General features: G+C 43.4%; 1 protein-coding gene across 6 annotated transcripts in view; it reads right to left on the bottom strand.

Moving 5' to 3' along the window:
• Window positions 1-20354, bottom strand: part of SH3PXD2A (SH3 and PX domains 2A) — a 383399-nt gene that overhangs the window by 29110 nt on the left and 333935 nt on the right. For 4 of the 6 annotated variants that reach the window (XM_084634157.1, XM_084634156.1, XM_084634158.1 and 1 more), the window contains 2 exons: window positions 5790-5903; window positions 561-644 (listed from right to left, as the gene is read on the bottom strand). In XM_084634157.1, coding sequence (XP_084490283.1) covers window positions 561-644; window positions 5790-5903 — 198 coding nt within the window. The remainder of the gene's footprint in view (window positions 1-560; window positions 645-5789; window positions 5904-20354) is intronic. The other 2 variants (XM_084634159.1, XM_084634161.1) reach the window with 1 other exon arrangement.

The raw sequence follows: 20354 nt of genomic DNA, 5'->3' as shown, positions 1-20354 counted from the left end.
AGTCCTTGTGGCATTACTGGAAACATCAAAAATCTTGCCAGAAAGCTATACATTCTCTAGAGGTCTCAATTTTCAGGATGAAGTTTGAAGATGCATCCAGGTACTCATCCAAACCCAATCTCTGATGCTTTTGCAGTTCAAACATCCCTGTGTTTCCTGATATTTTCTCCATTTTTCTGACAAGGAACTGTAAAAGTATCACTTGTTTAAACTTAGGAACGAAAGAGTAGAGATGTGCCTGAAGCAAACACCAGATCTGACTGCTCCCAAACTGGGTGGGGAGTCAGACTCCAGGGCCAAGTTTTGCTGTTGGCTCATCTCTGAGTGGATTGACCAAACTTACTCCAAATACCCTGAAAATCAATACTTCGGGATGTTTGAAATCCACATCTGAATTTTGCAGCTCAGGCTTAAGTCTATCACCAAGTAAACAAGATTGGGTCAACCAGCAAAATGCCAATCATTCCCTTTTGGCATGCTACATGGCAGGAGATGAGGAGCAGCAGCAGAAGCTCAGCTGTTGTGCTTTTAAGGGGACTATGCCACAGGAAGCTATTCACCTCGACTCTGCTGCCTGTTGACTATCCCGCCCAGCGTCCATCGCCGGTCCAGGCGCCTCAGGTGAGCCTTGCGTCGCTTAGAAACTAGTTTGGAACATGGATGGAAACATAAAAAGAAAGAAAAGAAAAATGATGGAGGGGTGGGGAATAAAAACAACATAATTCTGAGAACTGGTCTTGTTAGCAAGAACTGATTAGGTGGAATGTAAAACTCTTGGGTTTTAGTTTATACAATACAGGAAACAAGATAACTTCTTGAGCCCAAGGAACACACAGCAACAGAACTGTCATTGCATTTAGTAGTAGTCTCTGCTATTGGCTTTTAAAACAAATTAGAATTTTAGTTTTTACACCCTGGATTAGATAATTTGCGTCTAGGACTTTGAAACTTTGAAGAGATGTTATTGTTGTTTCCTCTACTCAGGTGCAAGATCTTTGGGGCCTATGCTGTCTTACTTTGTATAAAGTCTGGTACAATGGGGCCTGGACCTTGTCCGGGGCTGTGATACTTTAAAATATATACAGTCTTACATTTAGTAGTAGTAAGTATTTATAGGACCTGTAGAAAGCTACAAAGTTGTACTATGCTCATCATTGTAGTAACTGAGCACTAACACGCTATCCCTAGTATACTTTATTTATTTATTTATTTAATTAAAGTACAGTAAGTAATTAATTAGGAGAAAATGCATTTTCTACTACAAACTGATTTTAAGCATACTTTGTCCAAGCAAAATATGTTAAAAAAAATCAGGAAGCTTTTCTAAATACTGACTAGAAATGGATAGTTAAAATTAAACAGAAATGGAGACATCTGAACATTTCCATATTTTGGGGAAGTTCAGCTCCAGATCCACACTCCTTGGGTCAGGCCCATCAATTTTTAGAGCCGCAGTTTTCTACCATTAAAATAATAATCTTTAACTCTCTTAAACGTCAAGGGTTCAAGAAGTGTACATGACAGAGTTAAGAATTAGTTTCACATTCAGTAACAGTTTATGCTTTAAAATTATAACAAAGAAAAAAAGACACTTGTGAAAATGATATTGTTAAAATAGCTGTGCACAGAGGACACTTCTTAATTGAAATGCCAGAACACACAGTTTGCCAGGTCACATACATGGACAGTCCTTCAGTTCACTCTCTTGCTCATGTATTGGGATTTTGATATAGTAACCACTGAACTGGGAAGGCAAGACAAAGGCATAAGCTTTATCTTTCACAAAGGCTTCCATACTAGTTTGGGCATTAGAAAAGGCATTCATTGCTGCTATAAAGAAGGTATGTGAGGTATATTCTATATTTCTTCTTCCAAACATTAAGCTTCAAAATAGCTAATGTAAGTGCAAAACACAACAGTATGGATTTACTGACGCTGGGTCAAATTTTCAAAAGGTGCCTTAAATGACTTAGGAACCTCAATGACAGTGAATTTCAATAGGATTTCTGAATTATTGATATTTTTACCTAGTATCCAATAATGCCTATGTTCAGTCAGTCTGGGGACATCCTGTATCAGTAAGCAAAACTGAGAGCATGGTTCTCCAAGACCATGCTGTAGAGGGGATCAAAATGGGGAGAATGACAGAAAACAGAAGAGAAGAGTGATTTGCTCATGGAAAGCACAGAGATATTAAAAAGGAATAAATAATTAGTAACCTAAGTTTCAAACAAGCACCTTAGTGCCTTCTCCCATGCTGCCCCTCACACTTGGGAGGAGCTCCTTGTAAGCTACTGCAAAGATACCTTCTTATCTTGCTTAAAAACTTTTTTCCATGATACCAACAACAAAAAATTAACAGTGAGGCTGCTGGTCTGGAGTCCACAGACCAATACTGTCTCATTGTACTCTGCCTTCTGTCTGTATCCATCCGTTGTCTCTGGTCTTAAATTATAAGCTTGAGACAGAGACCATCTTTTTGTTCGGTCTCTGCACAGTGCCTAGCAGAATATACACCACTAGAGTTCCTAAGTGCTACGGTAATACAAATACTACTACTACTAATCAGTGTCATCACCCTGAACAGAACTATCCTGAGAGAGGGTGCGCTTATAGCACTCCTGTTGGCTTCAGTGGGAGTCTGAGTGCTCAGGAAAGAAGTGACAGGAAATACAGGCCATTGCATATTCTTGGAATCCTTACTTCTGGGTCTTTGGCTCCTCTGAGTCATTAGAGGTTTTTCCCACCCCCCCATCACAAGCCAAGTTACTTTCAGCTGGAATCAAAGAGTGTTCTAAACCAGAGGGTTTTACGTGAGAAGGAAGGGAGGGACTCAACAGTCTGAAGAGAAGAAGGGACTTTTTTAAAAGTGTGAGTTGCAGTTTATAGGCCACAAAGTTTTGGCCAGAAAACTAAATTATGTTACAGGAAAAGGCTTACTTTAACTCTCTTGGGCTTCTGAACAAGGGATTTACAACTCAGGTCCTAGACAGGAGACTAGCGTTCTTCACACCTTGCTCTTAATGTCATTTCCCTCCACCAGTTTAATTTGGTAAGATTCTCCCATCTGTAGTTCCTTGCGTAAGACTTTCATTTTGCTGTAATTATGCCAAAGGATGGAATACAGGAGTGCTGCGGGAGGCAAAGCTGTGGTTGGATTATAGTCAAGGCAGATCAGAATTAAAAACTAAACCAAGAGCAAACAGAGTAGGACAGTGTTAGAAAGATCAATCAGGAAGGAAGAGATAACTTAAAGGTTTGGGGGAGAAGAACACATTCAAGTTACAGATTTCATTTATCCAGATACAGACCCAGGGATTTGCTCAGACCCACTACCAGAGAAAGGAATAAATCAAACAAAGGCTCGGCAGACATGCCAGTGAACACAAGAAACTCCCTGCTGTTCCAACTAATCCAGCGTTCTTGTCAGCAACAGTGGTCCATAGCAGCTGCTACATTTTCAGCAGACAATTATGAAATAAACTGCCTACAGGAAGAGTTTCTTCCTAACCAATCATTTGGTGATTGGTCCTGAAGCATGAGAGTTTATATCCACTAAACATTTTTAGCCTATATAAATGAGGGCATCCGGTCACATTAGATCCATTTAAATGAGCAACCCCTTTTTGAATCCCACTAAACTCTTGACTTCTGTGACATCTTGTGGCAGTAAATGCCACAGATTAACTAAGGATTAAAATTTTTACTTTATCATACCTAAATGTGTTGCCTCTCAATTTCATTGGCGGCCCCCTTTTTTGTGTATCATGAAAAAGAGTAAACGGAAGAGACGGCTTTATTTCCTCTACCATTCCTGACTCATAAACCTGTAGCATATGCCCTCTTATTGTCTCTTAACTAAAGCATGTGAAACTTTTTACTCTCTCCCCTTCCCCCCAGTCTGGAAGTCTTGCTACGCTTCTAATCATCATCATGCAGCCATTCTATGATGAGGCAAGGTAAAGAATGGCCTCGATACATAAGAAATAGGAGGAAAATGAAGAACAGAAGTGGTCTTTGATTATGTGGTGATGACATAAAAGGAAATAATTATTAAAAATGTAGAGAAAAGGAGAGTTGGAGCACATCAAAGCAGCAGCAGAGATAACGTAATATTATTTGTCATGGGAATTGAAGTGAGACCGAAAAGGCAAAGAATAAAGTCTTGAATTTCAGCAGATCCAATTCGGGGAAGAAGGCAGAGTGTGTTGAGCATAATTGAGGAGAGCAATACAAAGACGTGAGGGCAGAAAGGGGAAATACAGGAACTGTTCAAAGAAAGTTCTGTGCCTCAGGGTTACATGTACCATCTGGCAACAACTCTGAAAAGTAATTTAAACAGAGTAATATGGATGAACAAGGACACGTAGAAATTAATCAAGAGTATGAAAGGCTTAAGCAACTACGAGGTCTAAAACATCTAACGTGTCCTAGGAGACAAGGAAACGGGGCGATTTCAGAAGAGAAAGACATGAAATGTGTGAACACAATTTCAGTGAAAGCAGCTTGCTCTTGTTTTTTAAAGCATTGTGCTGTTTCTGCTGAAGAGAGCACATCACACCAGTCTGGTTCATTGACTACCTGTCCACTTTTATGCCTAATTCAAGGTTGAAGCCTCTGTCTACGAACCCTTAATGGCCTGGGATATGACTAGCTTAGACCAAGGAAAGTTGTTACAGGGCCATGGAAGATTGGGACAAACCCTTGGGGCACAGTATAAGAATCTACTGTGTTTGTTCCTAATAGATTGGCAATCACCCCAATACCATATTCATGATACCATAGTCATATCATTCATTGATATGGTATATCAATACCATATTCATACTCATAGGAGGTTCATAGAAAGATCTGAGAGCTACACTTCCATTTTGTTTGTATGTGGACATTTACAGAAAGAGCACCCAGGTACTACAGTGATGGATTGTTTAGAATTGAGTAAATCGTAATAAAACACTGTCCTTTGTACACAGTTACTGCATGAATATTCCATTAAAAGGTGGTTAAGTTTTCATAATGGAGTAGGATGACACAGGTGTAATCATACTATCCCATTTTAGAGCTTGATACATGTATTCTAGCTGGATTATCCTTGGCTAGGAATACTTGAAAGCCTACTTCTTACCATGACAAATGACTCTTCGGCTTTAGTGGAGTGAGACAGTTCTAAACGGAGACAATTCTAAAACACCATTTACCCTTCCACCCACAAACAATGAAATCTAATTCAAATGGTAATTTAAAAAATATATATAACGTAGATGTGCTGAACTTCTGTGGAGATGAAAAGTTATCAAAGGTGAGGAGTAGAATTCACTCTTCCTCCTCTGTTGAGCATCTCTAACAAATATTAGAATTATCTTCAGGAGACTTCTCCTCAAACAAAGACACTCACTGTTCTTGATAGAAATTATTTCACTTTGCAAATTTTCTCCCACAATGGCAGAATGTGGATATCCAAGATATGCAAGGACACAGGCTGCTCAGACTGTGAAGGCCTTGAGTGTCAGTCACTACCATTAACAAATGACACTCTGCTTTTGAATCCCCTGGTGCACTTAGCTAACCCAATAGGAAGAAATTCAGACCTGGTACTCTAGTCTGATCTCTTCCATGGCAGTGAATTTGCTGTTACTAGATAGCAAAAGTGACCAGTGAACGGTCTTAAGAATCACACTCATGCAGTCACTGCAGTCGTTGGTCTTTGGTAACTTGTTTTCAAGAGAGGTCGGATTTCTGAAATCAAGAGTCTAATTGAAAGTTTCCCCTAGATACCAAAGAATTCATACCTTCCCCAGCTTTGGATGTGTTAATTTCTGAATCATCTCTCGTGCCATTTTGGGATTCCAGGTATGTGGCAGGGACCCAGCCCTGTTCCTCTGCAGTGCTCACAAACCACCAACCTGCAAGAGAAAAACAGAAGTCATCAACATTGGAAGGAACAGCCCCCTAAACAACTCTGCTGGGATCCCGCTGAGCATCAAACAAAAACAGTCACAGCTCTGCAAGTCAGTGATCTTGTGCAGAGTTCAGTTGTCCTGCAGCCGTTTGGAAGCAGACATCGATTGCACTATTTAGCATTTCTACTGTACTATCAGAAGATTGCACAGAGCTTTCCAGAGGTGCCGATTATTGCCCCCATGCAAAGACCACATGGGGGGTCAGTAGCAGAGCTCAGATCAGAATTTAGTTCTGCTCCACCACAGTCCCTGTTCCAGTAACTAGAATCCCATTAGCAGTTTCTTTGATCCAACCACTTAAAACAAGTCTGAGCGATGCAGCTCTAGTCAACACATTTTAAAGAGAAAACAGCAGGGGCCCACACAAACCCTAGCACCAGAAGGACAAAAAAAACTGAACAACCTCAAACAATAAAAATCAAGAAGAGGAGCTCTGTGTAGCTTGAAAGCTGGTCTCTTTCAGCAACAGAAGTCTGTTCAATAAAAGAAGAGGTTCCCTCACCCCCATCTGGTCTCTAATAAAAATCAGAGGCAGTAGTTTCTTAATCCTTGCACCAAGGCTTCTGTAAAATCACTTCAAAAGGGGATACAAAATATGAAAAACTTAATGTTTCTAGAGCACCTCTCCCCTTAGGATATCGAAACAGTAATTGAATTCTACACCCTGGAGGTATTATTGAGTAGTTTATGCTATGGAGATGGGGAAATGGAAGCACAGACAGGTTAAAATATATTTATAACAGTCATGCAATGATTTAGTAGTGATCTCAGTCCGTAAAGCATCAATTCAGCCTCCTTCCAACCCCTTTAAGGCCCACTTCTACCATGCCACCTACAGAAAATTGCTGGCTAATAGTGGCTAGATAGAGCACCACTGGGGATTGGAGACATCCATTTATTTATACCATAATAAAAAACACAAATATGCAAGTCTCTGAACCACACACATTAACTGGGTCACTGTCACTATTATTCTTGTCCTCCCTCTCCTATTGCCTCTTGTTTTGTTACATCCATCTGCTGTGTATTTGATTGGACTGCAAGATCTTTTGGACAGGGACTATTTTTGTAAATATTTTTATGATGCCTAGTGAAGTGGGGCCTCTGGTGCTGACCCAAAAAGGAGTTGTGCAGGGGTCACAAGGGTATGGGGGTGTGTGTGGTGGTGTGATACTGCTACCCTTACTTCTGCGCTGCTGCTTCCGCCTTCAGAGCTGGGCGGCTAGAGAGCAGCGGCTGCTGGCCAGGAGGCCAGCTCTGAGGGCAGAGCCGCTGCCAGCAGCAGCGCAGAAGTAAGGATGGCCTGGTATGGTGTTGCCACCCTTACTTCTGACCTGCTGCTTGCAGAGCTGGGCCCCCAGTCAGCAGCCGCCCTCTCTGACTGCCCAGCTCTGAAGGTAGTGCAGAAGTAAGGCTGGCAATCCCACAACAGCTCCCCCCAAATAAACTTGCGACCCCCCCCCCGCCCCACCCTTTTGGGTCAGGACCCCCCCCAATTTGAGAAACACTGGTCTCCCCCATGAAGTCTGTATACAGTAAAGCACACAAAAAAAGGACCAGCTTTCATGGAGGGAGACCAGATTTCACGGTCTGTGACATGTTTTTCATGGCCGTGAATTTGGTAGGGCCTTACTTATGGAAGAGGCTGTAGAGCATATTGCTACAAGCCAACTAATCTGTAACTTCAGTTATCTCTTAACGGAAGCACATTTTCAACGTGGGTGTTAAAATCCCCCAGTACTAGTTCCAGGTGCAGCTGTGATGGAATATTTCACCAGAAGGATATACAGGTATTAAACCCACTCCTTTCTATTCTGTATGACTGAATACATCATGCGCCCCAGGAAACGATATCCACTGGCCAGCCATTCCACAGCTGCTATGTAACGCCACTAAGACCTCAGACATGGATTTCCATTTTCTGGCCCAATAGAGATTTGGAAACTTTGCTTCACAACATTCATGGTCAGAGTTTAAATTTAGTTCTCCTTTCCCAGCAGGAGGTAGATTTTCCCTGACATGGTGCTCACCCATGGCAGTGGATATAGAGAAGTTAACAGAGCCAAGTAATTTCAAAAACAGACTTTCGTTGATTTTTTTTTTTTAAAACTTGGGTAGCATATTAAATTTAACATACATTTATAGTGAACACGCATAATTAGTATGCCAGAAGCTGACAATCAGCTGATACTAATTAGACTGGAAGAGTTTATATAAACCCTTCCTCTGAAGCAGATGAAGAAAATAATTGTGCAAAGTACTAGATTATAACTTTGCATGTCCAATGTGGCCAACTTAAAAATTATAGTAGAAGTCTTAACTTTTGAATGTGGGCTCTCAACCTTAATACTGATTTAATGAAAGTGTATTTTATATTATATTTCTTAAAGCTCTGGTTATTTCTTCTCCCCCCCACAGTTTGGCTTAAGTTGCTTCCAGGCTCCACTGCCTCCTAGCACAGCTTGTAAATTCCTCGAGCTAGACCTGTGCTGCCGTGAGTGCCCCCAAGAGGAGCTGTCAGATGAAAGCAGTCACGAAGCACCTGCACTGCTAAGTATCACCCACAATCCCTGGAAGGCCTCTGAAAAACCTGAAACAGAAGATTCGACTAAACATTTATGGAATTGGCTAGTTACAACAAAATAACTCATCCCCTCCTCCCACCAAACACTCAGCTACAACACGACTGATTCATTTTTCTTCAAATATGGTTTGATTTTTTTTAAGTCTCAAATGGAGATTTACATTAAAAATTAGTAAGGCAACTCCGTATTATCCTGTTAATACATTTATATCAAGCCCCATCTTAAAGCCTGTTAGGTTTCTTATTTCCATGACTCCTGTTGGGAGGCTGTTCCAGAACCTCACTGCTCTGATGTTTAAAAACCTTCTAATTTCCAGCCTAAATTTATTTATGGCCATTTTATCCCTATTTGTTCTTGTGCTACCACTGTCCTTCAAACGTAAATAGCTTTTCTCTCCTCTGGTATTTATAGAGAGAAATCCTATTCCCTCTCAGGTTCAGAGTAGCAGCCGTGAACATATATCACATTGGTAGATGTGCAGGTGAACGAGCCTCTGATAGCGTGGCTGATGTGATTAGGCCCTATTTCCATCCCACCATCTTCACTTCAGCAGGTGGGTATTGTAGTTGTAAGAATGCTTGATAGAGATCTTGTAGGTGTTTGTCTCTGTCTGAGGGGTTGTATCGTATCGTAGAGCTTGGCTGTCAACAATAGATCATGTGGTGTGATCTGGGTGAAAGCTGGAGGCATGTAGGTAGGAATAGCGGTCAGTAGGTTTCCGGTATAGGGTGGTGTTTGTGTGACCATAGCTTATTAGTGCCATAGTGTCCAGGAAGTGGATCTCTTGCATGGACTGGTCCAGGCTGAGGTTGATGGTGGGATGGAAATAGGGCCTAATCACATCAGCCACACTATCACCTGCACATCCACCAATGTGATATATGCCATCATGTGCCAGCAATGCCCCTCTGCCATGTACATTGGTCAAACTGGACAGTCTCTATGTAAAAAGAAAAGGAGGACTTGTGGCACCTTAGAGACTAACCAATTTATTTGAGCATAAGCTTTCGTGAGCTACAGCTGCATCCGTTGAAGTGAGCTGTAGCTCACGAAAGCTTATGCTCAAATAAATTGGTTAGTCTCTAAGGTGCCACAAGTCCTCCTTTTCTTTTTGCGAATACAGACTAACACGGCTGTTACTCTGAAACCAGTCTCTATGTAAAAATAAATGGACACAAATCAGACGTCAAGAATTATAACATTCAAAAACCAGTTGGAGAACACTTCAATCTCTCTGGTCACTCGACTACAGACCTAAAAGTGGCAATTCTTCAACAAAAAAACTTCAAAAACAGACTCCAACGAGAGACTGCTGAATTGGAATTAATTTGCAAACTGGCTACAATTAACTTAGGCTTGAATAGAGACTGGGAGTGGATGGGTCATTACACAAAGTAAAACTATTTCGCCATGTTTATTCTCCACCCTCCCCCCGTTCCTCAGACGTTCTTGTCAACTGCTGGAAATGGCCCACCTTGATTATCACTACGAAAGGTGTTCTTCCCCTCTGATAATAGCTCATCTTAAGTGATCACTCTCCTTACAGTGAGTACGGTAGCACCCATTGTTTCATGTTCTCTGTGTATATAAATCTCCCCACTGTATTTTCCACTGAATGCATCCGATGAAGTGAGCTACAGCTCACAAAAGTTTATGCTCAGATAAATTTGTTATTCCCTTTCAGTTTGTTTTACTAAGCTAAATAAGTAAAGTTTTTAGTCTCTCATAGGACAGGCTTTTTATTTCTCTGATCATCTTAATAGCAATTCTCCAGTCTGAATTCATCTTTCTTGAAAGCGGGTGACCAGAATTGTACATATTACTCCAGATGAGGTCTCACCAGGGTCTTGTACAATGGCATTAATACTTCTCTATCTCTACTGGAAATACCTCTCTTGATACCTCCTAGGATCGCATTTGCGCCTCCCCCTCCCCCAGGTCGCATCACATTGGTAGCTCAGTCATCCTGTGATCTACTAATACACTCAGGTCATTCTCCTCTGCCATTTCCAATTGAAATCCTCAGCTTATTGCAGAAACGGTTGTTGGTCTCTAAGTGCATGACCTTACACTTCGTACTATTAAAATTTCCATCTCATTTCTATTACTCCAGTCCTCAAAAGGTCATCCAATTCTTCCTGTAGGATATTCTGATCCTCCTCAGTGCGGCCAATGCTTCACAACTTTGTCTAATCAGCAAGTTTCATTACAACGCTCCTACTTTTTATGCCAAGGTCACTAATGCAAATATGAAATAAGATTGGTTCCAAGGCTGATCCTTGAGGAACTCCACTAGTTCCTCTCTAGCCCAACCGGTCTCCTTTCAGCACAACCCATTGCGATCTCCCTTTTAGCCAGTTCCTTACCCACCGTACAATTCTTGTACTAATCCCCATATTCTCCTGTTTAATTAATAATTTCCCAATACTTTACTTAAGTCCAAATAAATGAGATCTACCATATTTCCCTTGTCTAGTAAATCAGTTTGCTTATCGAAGACAGACATCAGATCAGTCTGACATCTGCCTTTAGTAAGCACATGCTGCATTTTATCCCATTTTCTTTAATTATTCTGTCAATGTTTGTTCTAAAGCCTGGCCTACTATTGAGGTCAGATTAATGGGTCTGTAGGTGCCCAGGTTGATTCCCCCTCCCTTTCTTAAATAGTTGACCTCACTGGCTGCCACACATTGTCCCCCAATCCATTCACTGTGATGCCGCAACCCTTCAGGAATTCCAGCGGATCGTGAAAAACAAAAGTCTCACCCCAGCCACCAAGACCTTAACATCCCTCACCACAGCTTGAAGTCACGTAATCTCTTCTGGACCCATGCGTTTAACCTTTGCCAATGCAACTTCAACCCTGATGAAGCTTGGAAAGCTGAATGGAGTTCACAAGCAGTCACAAATAAACATTTCATGAAAGACCCAACACAGATGATCCCTGGCTTTGATCTCCAGGCAAGCTCATGGGCAACCCTAAACTGCATCCGTGCAAATCATGGCAGATGCAGATACCTGCTGCACAAATGGAAGCATAGAATCATAGAACGTCAGGGTTGGAAGGGACCTCAGGAGGTCATCTAGTCCAACCCCCTGCTCAAAGCAGGATCAATCCCCAACTAAATTAAGGACACTCTAGTGTGCGACTGGGGTCACTCAGGACAGACCATGGAACATAGAGTCAATGCCCGATTCACAAATAGAAAGGAGGCATCACAGCAATACCCTCTACAACTCCCAACACAATTATCTGGCTTAACCATTGGAATGTAAAATTATCGTTGTTGCTGCGCATCAGCCATACTAAGAACACAGGCAGCAGGTTTATGCTATTCTCCAGTCATGTGGTACCACCCTGGATTTGACAGATTAATTAAAAATCCTTGCGACTGGACTTGCAATTTCACATGCAAATTCTTTCAGTATTCTGGGACTGAGATTATCTGGTCCCCCCTGGGCTTGAGCACAGTAGGCTCAGAGTTTTGCTTCCATCTCAAATGTGATGGTCTTCATTTCCCTATGCTCGTTCCCATTAGCCACCTTGCCTTTGACCCTATGTTCTACATCACCACCCTGGTTGAAAAGTGAAGCAACTTCTGCAGCTGAAAAGGCCTATAGTCCACGAGCAAGCCTGCAGCCACTTCTAGAACTTCCACTTCAGTTAAGGAGGCGCTTCATTGCTCACAAACTGAGAGCCGGCCTGATGATGGCAAGTCCAAGCGATAACCCCTGTATGTTGCAAATTCCCCTCTAATGTAAGGGCCGACAGACACTTAACCAGAAGGTCGGCAAAATGCAGGCGAGTTTCACAATGCAATCCACAGATGGAGACTACAGGTTCAAGAAGGCAACATTCCATTTAGATAACAGAGCACTGGATGCTAGCACTGTAGTTTCACAGGCCAGAGCCCCCTCTGAGAGAGATTTGGACATCTGCCATTTGCTCCATTTTGTGCAAATTACATGGGGTTTGCAGGCTATGGGCAAGTAGCCAAGGTGGCCCTCAGTTGAGCAAAGGCTGGGCTACCGTGGTGCAAACTGATATGCTTCCCCCGCACCCTGCCTGCTACAGGAACTTTGCTAAGAGACTTATTTTTCTAAAGCAGAATCAAGTGACGCATTTCTTGTGTGTTTTTCCCCCCTTTCCTCTGTTCAGGAGTTTAGCCTGACTTCACAATTCATTATTAAAACCATTCTACAGGAACATCTGCAGGGAATTATGCGAAGTTATCTGTGCGCTGCCAAGACAGTACGAGGCTAGCTCTTGCTCTCACACCATCTGCAAACATTACACGGTGCATTGTGATTTGGATTAACCCTTAGAGGCTCATCCTAATCTCAGATGCTAATCAGACTTTAATGCCAAAGATGGCATAACTCTGAGGTGTGATCCAAGCCTTTAAAATTAATTTTAATAGGAGTTTTGTTCACAAAAGGTGGTGGCTGGAGTCCTCCATGTGTTCACAAACCAAGCACAGCAGCAGCAATGCAAGCGTCCCCCGCACACTGCTCTTAACAGCATGCCTCAGTCCTGACCCGGTACTTCTTGCAATAGGTAGGGGATTTTGTCCCCAGGCCCATCCAATCCTTTGGTCTGTGCCGAGTCTGCTTACTAGGGGGAACACTAGTTTTTGGGTTTTGTGGCATGATTAGAAAATGGACCAAGACAGACAACTCATTTCATCTAGCCACCTAATATGTCAGGAACATGGGCTGGATCTGCATCGGTTACCGAGGGATAAAGGCTCCACAATCTATTACCTCAGTCATTCATTCATGGCTACCAACTCATGTGTTAGGATGGCAACGCACAGGGGTGAAAGTAAGTTAGAGGACTTACCTGTACACCAGAGTCCTGAGCAGGGGGCATGGTCTCAACTGGAAGAGGCGTGGCCTTACCCGAAAGAGGCAGGGCCTTAATCCCCGGGCCCTTTAAATCTTGATTTAAAGGGCCAGGGCTCCAGCTGCAACAGTGGCAGCTGGGAGCCTGGGGCCCTTTAAATCACCCCCGAGCTACCAGCTGCAGAGGTGGCTGGGAACCCTGGGGCTCGGGGGGGACTTAAAGGGCCCAGGGCTCCAGCTGCCACTACCACAGCAGTGCCCCGGGCCCTTTAAATCACTGAGGAGCCCTGGGGGCTCCCGGCTGCCACCACTGCCCCGGGGCTCTGGCAGAGCTTTAAAGGGCCTGGGGTTCTGCTGTGGTAACAGTGGCCAGAGCCCTGAGCCCTTTAAATCCCCGCCGGGGCCCTGCTGCCTGAGCCCCTGGGGTAGCAGCGGCTGGGCTCCGTCGGGGATTTAAAGGGCCCCGGGGCTCCAGCCGCCGCTACCGCCCTGGCCCTTTAAATCCACTCTGGAGCCCCGCCACCGCTACCCCAGGGCTCGGGCAGCAGGGCTCTGGTGGGGATTTAAAGGGCCCCTGGGGGGGTAGCAGCGGCTGGAGCTCCGGGGCCCTTTAAATCACTGCCGCAGCCCCGCTGCTGCTACCCCAAGGCTTTAAATTGCCCTCTGAGAAAGCTGATCCCGGTACAGCGCTCCGGCTCTTACCAATACACCATACCGGGGCATTCCGGCTTACTTTCACCTCTGGCAATGCATGAAAATTTACCATCGCTCTCTCCAAAATTTTGTTTACCACCCATATGAGGAAGATCTATGTTCCCACTCCTACCACTTCACATAACACAAGAACAAGGGGGTCACCTGATGAAATTAATAGGCACAGGTTTAAAACAAACACAAGGAAGTACTTCTTCACACAACACAGTCAACCTGTGGAACTCATTGCCAGGGAATGCTGTGAAGGCCAAAAGAATAAGTGAGTTAAAAAAAGAATGATAGCTCATGGAGGATAGCCATTGATGGATCTATTAACCATGATGGTCAGGATGCAACCCCATACTCTGGGTGTTCCTACACCTCTGATTGCCAGAAGCTGGGACTGGATGACAGGGGATGGATCACTTGAAATTGCACTGTTGTGTTAATTTCCTACGAAGCATCTGACACTAACCACTGTCAGAAGACGGACACTGGGCTAGATGGGCCAATAGTCCTATACAACATGGCCATTCTAAAAGTTCTCTTAAGGGTGTGGGGGAAAATAATGGAAATAGGTCATAAAACAAAAAGGAGAATTAAAGGGAAATTAAGAAAAAAAGTTTACTTTTTACATAACATTAAAATGTAAAATGTTAAAAATCAGTAAGAAAAAATAGCCTGGATAACCCCCACCTCCACCCCGACCTTTGGATGGGAGGATTTAAAGACCCAATCCATCTCCAACTCCATCTCCCCTTCGGATACTACAGGTCTCACCCACTGAATTAAAAAAAACAGTGACCCTTAAACCTGGCAAGTTTAAGGCCCACTGTGGTGATGGATTCTCTTGTCTCTTCGTCAGATGAGTGTTCACCTAGTATTGACTTAAATTCTGGGTTTGTTTGTTTTTATGGCTTCTCATGTGGGAAGTGAGTCCACTCCTGGATTTGCAGATGCAGTTACAAGTGTAGTAGTTACGGGGAGGGCTTTACGTGTTGGCCTTAGGATGTGCTCTCTTCTCCTGCAAAAAGACCTTACATGCCACTACTCCTCAAAAGTGGATGCAGCCTCATGGCACAGATTTCTCCATCTGTGTCTGTCCAGTGCAACGTGTTCTCAGGTTTCAAAGTCTATCTTGCACACTTTGAGGTTGGCCTTCAAGGTGTCTTTGTATCTCAGAATGGGTTCTGAGTTCCCTGGCTCAGTTAGCTATAGAATGTGCTTTCGGTATACGGGAAGCCTCTTTGCAGACCTGGTGTCTGACCTAGGAAAGTGGAGCCCTGATTAACCAAGGATTTCGCCAGCGATTTTGACATTCAATAAAATTCACTCACTAGTATTCTTTCTTTGACAGAGTGGTATATGTTTTTGGAATTTGACACAGTAAACAAGAATAATTATACCCCAAAGGGAACGGGACAACATTTTAAAAAGGAGCAGGAATCTCACCTACAGGAGCGAGTTACATGTATTCTAGTCAACACTACTTTAAAAAACAAAACCCAAAAGTTTTGGGAACAAAGTATGTGCTCGAGCAACAAACTGGAACATTTGACACAAGACTTGCATTTAGGAAACTGCTCCCTTTACAATCGGTTCTGCTGACCTAGACCATGTTATACGGAATCAACAGGTTCAACTGTTCTTGGAGTTATTTCTCATTAGACGCAATCAGGACTCCTCCAAACCTGGCATGCAGGCCTTTTCCTTCTGAGTCAGACATTTTCCTTCAAAGATGCAGTGTGTTTCATTCAAGGCTGAGAACGACTTGACCAATCTTAAGAGTGTTTTCACGGTAACGATAATTCCAAGACACAGTTATTTCAGATACTTTTTCCGGAGTTCTATAACAGTTCTCTAATACTTCTTTTGAGAGTGAGAGTGAGCAAGACATTTTTTATATATATTAGAAGGGAATAGATTAAGATTCATTGTTTGGCACACAGATCTAGCAAACTCTCAGGGCAAATCTTCAGAGAATATGCAGGAGCAACAGAGGGCATGGAAGTCATGAGCATCAGAAATGGGAAGTAATGAGAGTTCAGCAGCATTAAATCCACTCTCACACCCACTTCTTAGTAATCTAATCTAATTTTTGTACATTGACGGAGATTTCCATGATCTCTGCTAGCTAAATTCTGCTAATAAGGGGACTATCAGTCCAGCATCTTTCATCAGCATTAAAACTCATACAACATATAAAACAATGTTTTTAAAGTGACACTTTCTCCTTAGGATTTTGCCCAATCAACCCAATTCTTAAGTAGACAAATCTCCATTTTTTAAAATGGCAGTTGGTGCCAGAGCACTTTTAAAACAAGGAGCTGGCTGCAGTAGTTTAGGGTAGAGGCTGGACCATTAGTCACCGTGCAGAGGAGGTGTCTAGCCCCAGAATAAATTATTCAACTTGGTGAAATATTAAAGGCAGCTTTCATCTCTGAAATACACAACAGCACTTCACAGGCTGCACTCACTGCAGACTTGGTTATGGCCAACTTCTAGGTTAGAAGCATTTTTTTTAAATTGAAGGCAAAGATCTAACACGGGGCGAGGGGGAGGGAGAGAGACCCTGTGGCTAAAGCATTGCTTGGAGTATTTAAATATCAGCCACAGGGATGCGCAAATGTTTGCATCCCCATAATCAACCCCAGAAACCCAAGATTCAGCTCCATGCAATTAGTCAAGCTCAGCTGTGCTCCAGAACCCGTTGTGCCAATTCCCAAAGCATTGGTGTCAAGTGCTTATCCCTACTACAGTCCTTTCCATCCTGGGATCTCAATCTTTCAGAAACGTTGATTACAGACACACAGCCTGCTCTAACATCATCTCCATTTTCCACATGAGGAAATAAAATTTTGCCCAAGATGACATAGCAAGTCAGGGTCAGAGCTGGGATTAGAACCCCTGACATCTTGCGTTCAATTCACTAGCCCATGCTACCAGTGAACCCCGTGATGTTTCAAAGGTTGTGCTGGTTCATAGGGCATTTCATAGGCAGTTCCCCATGGATCACAACAGGATGCTTCTGGTACGAGAGGGGCAGGGGCAGGAAAAGGGAGCAAGCTTGTCTCTCTCTCCCATTTCATTCCCCCACCATGCGACAAGAAACAGCTAACCCCACTGGGAGTCATGACTGACAGGTCAAGAAACCTTGATCTGCTACCACTGCACCGACAATAATGGGTGGGAATGACAGGACAATTACAGGAAATTTTAGAGTGGGCAGGGGGAAAAAAAGTCAGAAGGCTCATATCTTTTTTGAATGTGGCCCATGTATTCTTTTTGGATATCATCACCACCAGCAGTATTGCCATTTGAAAAGTAGACTACAAGTCTCCAGAGCACAGCTTTGCAGACCGGTACCCACCAGGTAGTCATGTTATACAGTTTTCCTGGTTACAGGATAGTTTTTTGTCCACCTGGCAGCAGCTAAGGTCGCTTACATCCTGACCAAACATTCTATACACACATTGCTCTTTACAGAGCAGAGATAGGTGCTCGAAGGACATAGAATCATAGAATATCAGGGTTGGAAGGGACCCCTGAAGGTCATCTAGTCCAACCCCCTGCTCGAAGCAGGACCAATTCCCAGTTAAATCATCCCAGCCAGGGCTTTGTCAAGCCTGACCTTAAAAACCTCTAAGGAAGGAGATTCTACCACCTCCCTAGGTAACGCATTCCAGTGTTTCACCACCCTCTTAGTGAAAAAGTTTTTCCTAATATCCAATCTAAACCTCCCCCACTGCAACTTGAGACCATTACTCCTCGTACTGTCATCTGCTACCATTGAGAACAGTCTAGAGCCATCCTCTTTGGAACCCCCTTTCAGGTAGTTGAAAGCAGCTATCAAATCCCCCCCCCCTCATTCTTCTCTTCTGCAGGCTAAACAATCCCAGCTCCCTCAGCCTCTCCTCATAAGTCATGTGTTCTAGACCCCTAATCATTTTTGTTGCCCTTCGCTGGACTCTCTCCAATTTATCCACATCCTTCTTGTAGTGTGGGGCCCAAAACTGGACACAGTACTCCAGATGAGGCTTCACCAATGTCGAATAGAGGGGAACGATCACGTCCCTCGATCTGCTCGCTATGCCCCTACTTATACATCCCAAAATGCCATTGGCCTTCTTGGCAACAAGGGCACACTGCTGACTCATATCCAGCTTCTCGTCCACTGTCACCCCTAGGTCCTTTTCCGCAGAACTGCTGCCTAGCCATTCGATCCCTAGTCTGTAGCTGTGCATTGGGTTCTTCCGTCCTAAGTGCAGGACCCTGCACTTATCCTTATTGAACCTCATCAGATTTCTTTTGGCCCAATCCTCCAATTTGTCTAGGTCCTTCTGTATCCTATCCCTCCCCTCCAGCGTATCTACCACTCCTCCCAGTTTAGTATCATCCACAAATTTGCTGAGAGTGCAATCCACACCATCCTCCAGATCATTTATGAAGATATTGAACAAAACCGGCCCCAAGACCGACCCTTGGGGCACTCCACTTGATACCGTCTGCCAACTAGACATGGAGCCATTGATCACTACCCGTTGAGCCCGACAATCTAGCCAGCTTTCTACCCACCTTATAGTGCATTCATCCAGCCCATACTTCCTTAACTTGCTGACAAGAATACTGTGGGAGACCGTGTCAAAAGCTTTGCTAAAGTCAAGAAACAATACATCCACTGCTTTCCCTTCATCCACAGAACCAGTAATTGCCATGAGCCGGTGTCAGGGGCTCCCTCCCCACTCTGAGGTACAGGTGTGGGGACCCATGTGAAAGACCCCCTAAGATTATTTCTTCCAGCTTAGGTTAAAAACTTCCCCAAGGCAAAAATCCTTCCTTGTCATTGGATGGGTACTGCTGCCACCACCAAGGACCACTTGGAGTTCCTGTTTCCCTAAAATATCTCCCCAAGGCCCTTCACCCCTTTTTCTGGGGAGACTTGAGAATAATCTATGAACCAAATAGGGGAACCAGGTGAGCACAGACCAGACCCTTGGGTTTTTAGGACACTAAAAACCAATCAGGTTCTTAAAAACAGAACTTTATTATTAAAACAAAATAAAAGAAGCACCTCTAAAATCAGAATGGAAGGTAATTTTACAGGGTAATCAGATTCAAAACACAGAGGATTCCCCTCTGGGCAAAACTTCAAAAAACAGGGATAAACCTCCCTCTTAGCACAGGGAAAATTTACAAGCTAAAACAAAAAGATAATCTAACACATTTCCTTGCTATTACTTACTATTTCTGTAAGCGTAGATGTATCATTCAGTAGGAGCTGGATTACTTGCCTGGTCTCGGTCTCCAGAGAGAACACATACAGAGCACAAAAACAAAGCCTCAGCTTCCTCCCCCTCCAGATTTGAAAGTATCTTTTCCCCATTGGTCCTTCTGGCAGGTGCCAACTAGGTTAACTGAACTGATTAACCCCTTACAGGTAAGGGGATTCTGTACCTCTGGCCAAGAGGGATTTTATATTACTGCATACATAAAGGTGGTTACCCTTCCCTTTACATTTATGACAGCCAGTTATGCACATAGTGAAGAAATCACATCCATGAAAAACAGACAGAGAAGCACAACCCTGCTCTTTGCTATAAAGTTCAACAAACAGATATTCACCAGGAGAATCTGCAAAAATGTAGCAGGAACATTAGCCTGAAAGCAGCCAGCCCTCACAGAACACCCTCAGCAGGAAACACATGCAGAGTCCTCTTTGAAATATTGTTTTTTTCTCTCTCTCTCTCTTTAGGGAGTATTCAAAAACAAAGCCATATTTTAACACAGAGCAGAGTCTAAAGCAACTTTACTTAATTTGGTGATGGAAACAGTGTTAAAAAAGTTTGGTTTTTGGGGGTTTTTTTTGAGAGGGGGAGTTTTGGGAGGGCTGGGTTTAGTTAGGTTTGCCTGTTTTGATTGCCAGTGAATGTTTTGCTTTATGGAGCGGTTAACTGTTAAAAGAGGTGGAATGAAAGGCCAAGAGCTGAGATCGGGTTTATGGGTCTCCAGCAACAGCTGATAATCCCACTAAGGCCTAACAGAGAGGGAGCTGAATTCCTTACTCTGCTTTAGGAGTTATTGAGGTAGTGAACAGCAGCAAGGGAAAAGTCAGAATCCTGAATTTAGGGTGCTCCCCTACCTGTAACAAGACCTGGCATTTTTAAAGTAGTTTTTAAAAAAATATATAAAAGCCTCTTCGATGTTTGGTTCCAGATTTGGGATCTTAATCCCTCCCCCCAAACTCCTCTGTCCTCTTGCTGCACCTCCACTG

The sequence above is a fragment of the Lepidochelys olivacea genome, assembly GCF_965140295.1.
Source record: "Lepidochelys olivacea isolate rLepOli2 genome assembly, chromosome: 7".
NCBI lineage: Eukaryota > Metazoa > Chordata > Testudines > Cheloniidae > Lepidochelys > Lepidochelys olivacea.
Note: the sequence above shows the minus strand (reverse complement) of the source record. Positions and strands in the feature narration are given on the sequence as shown.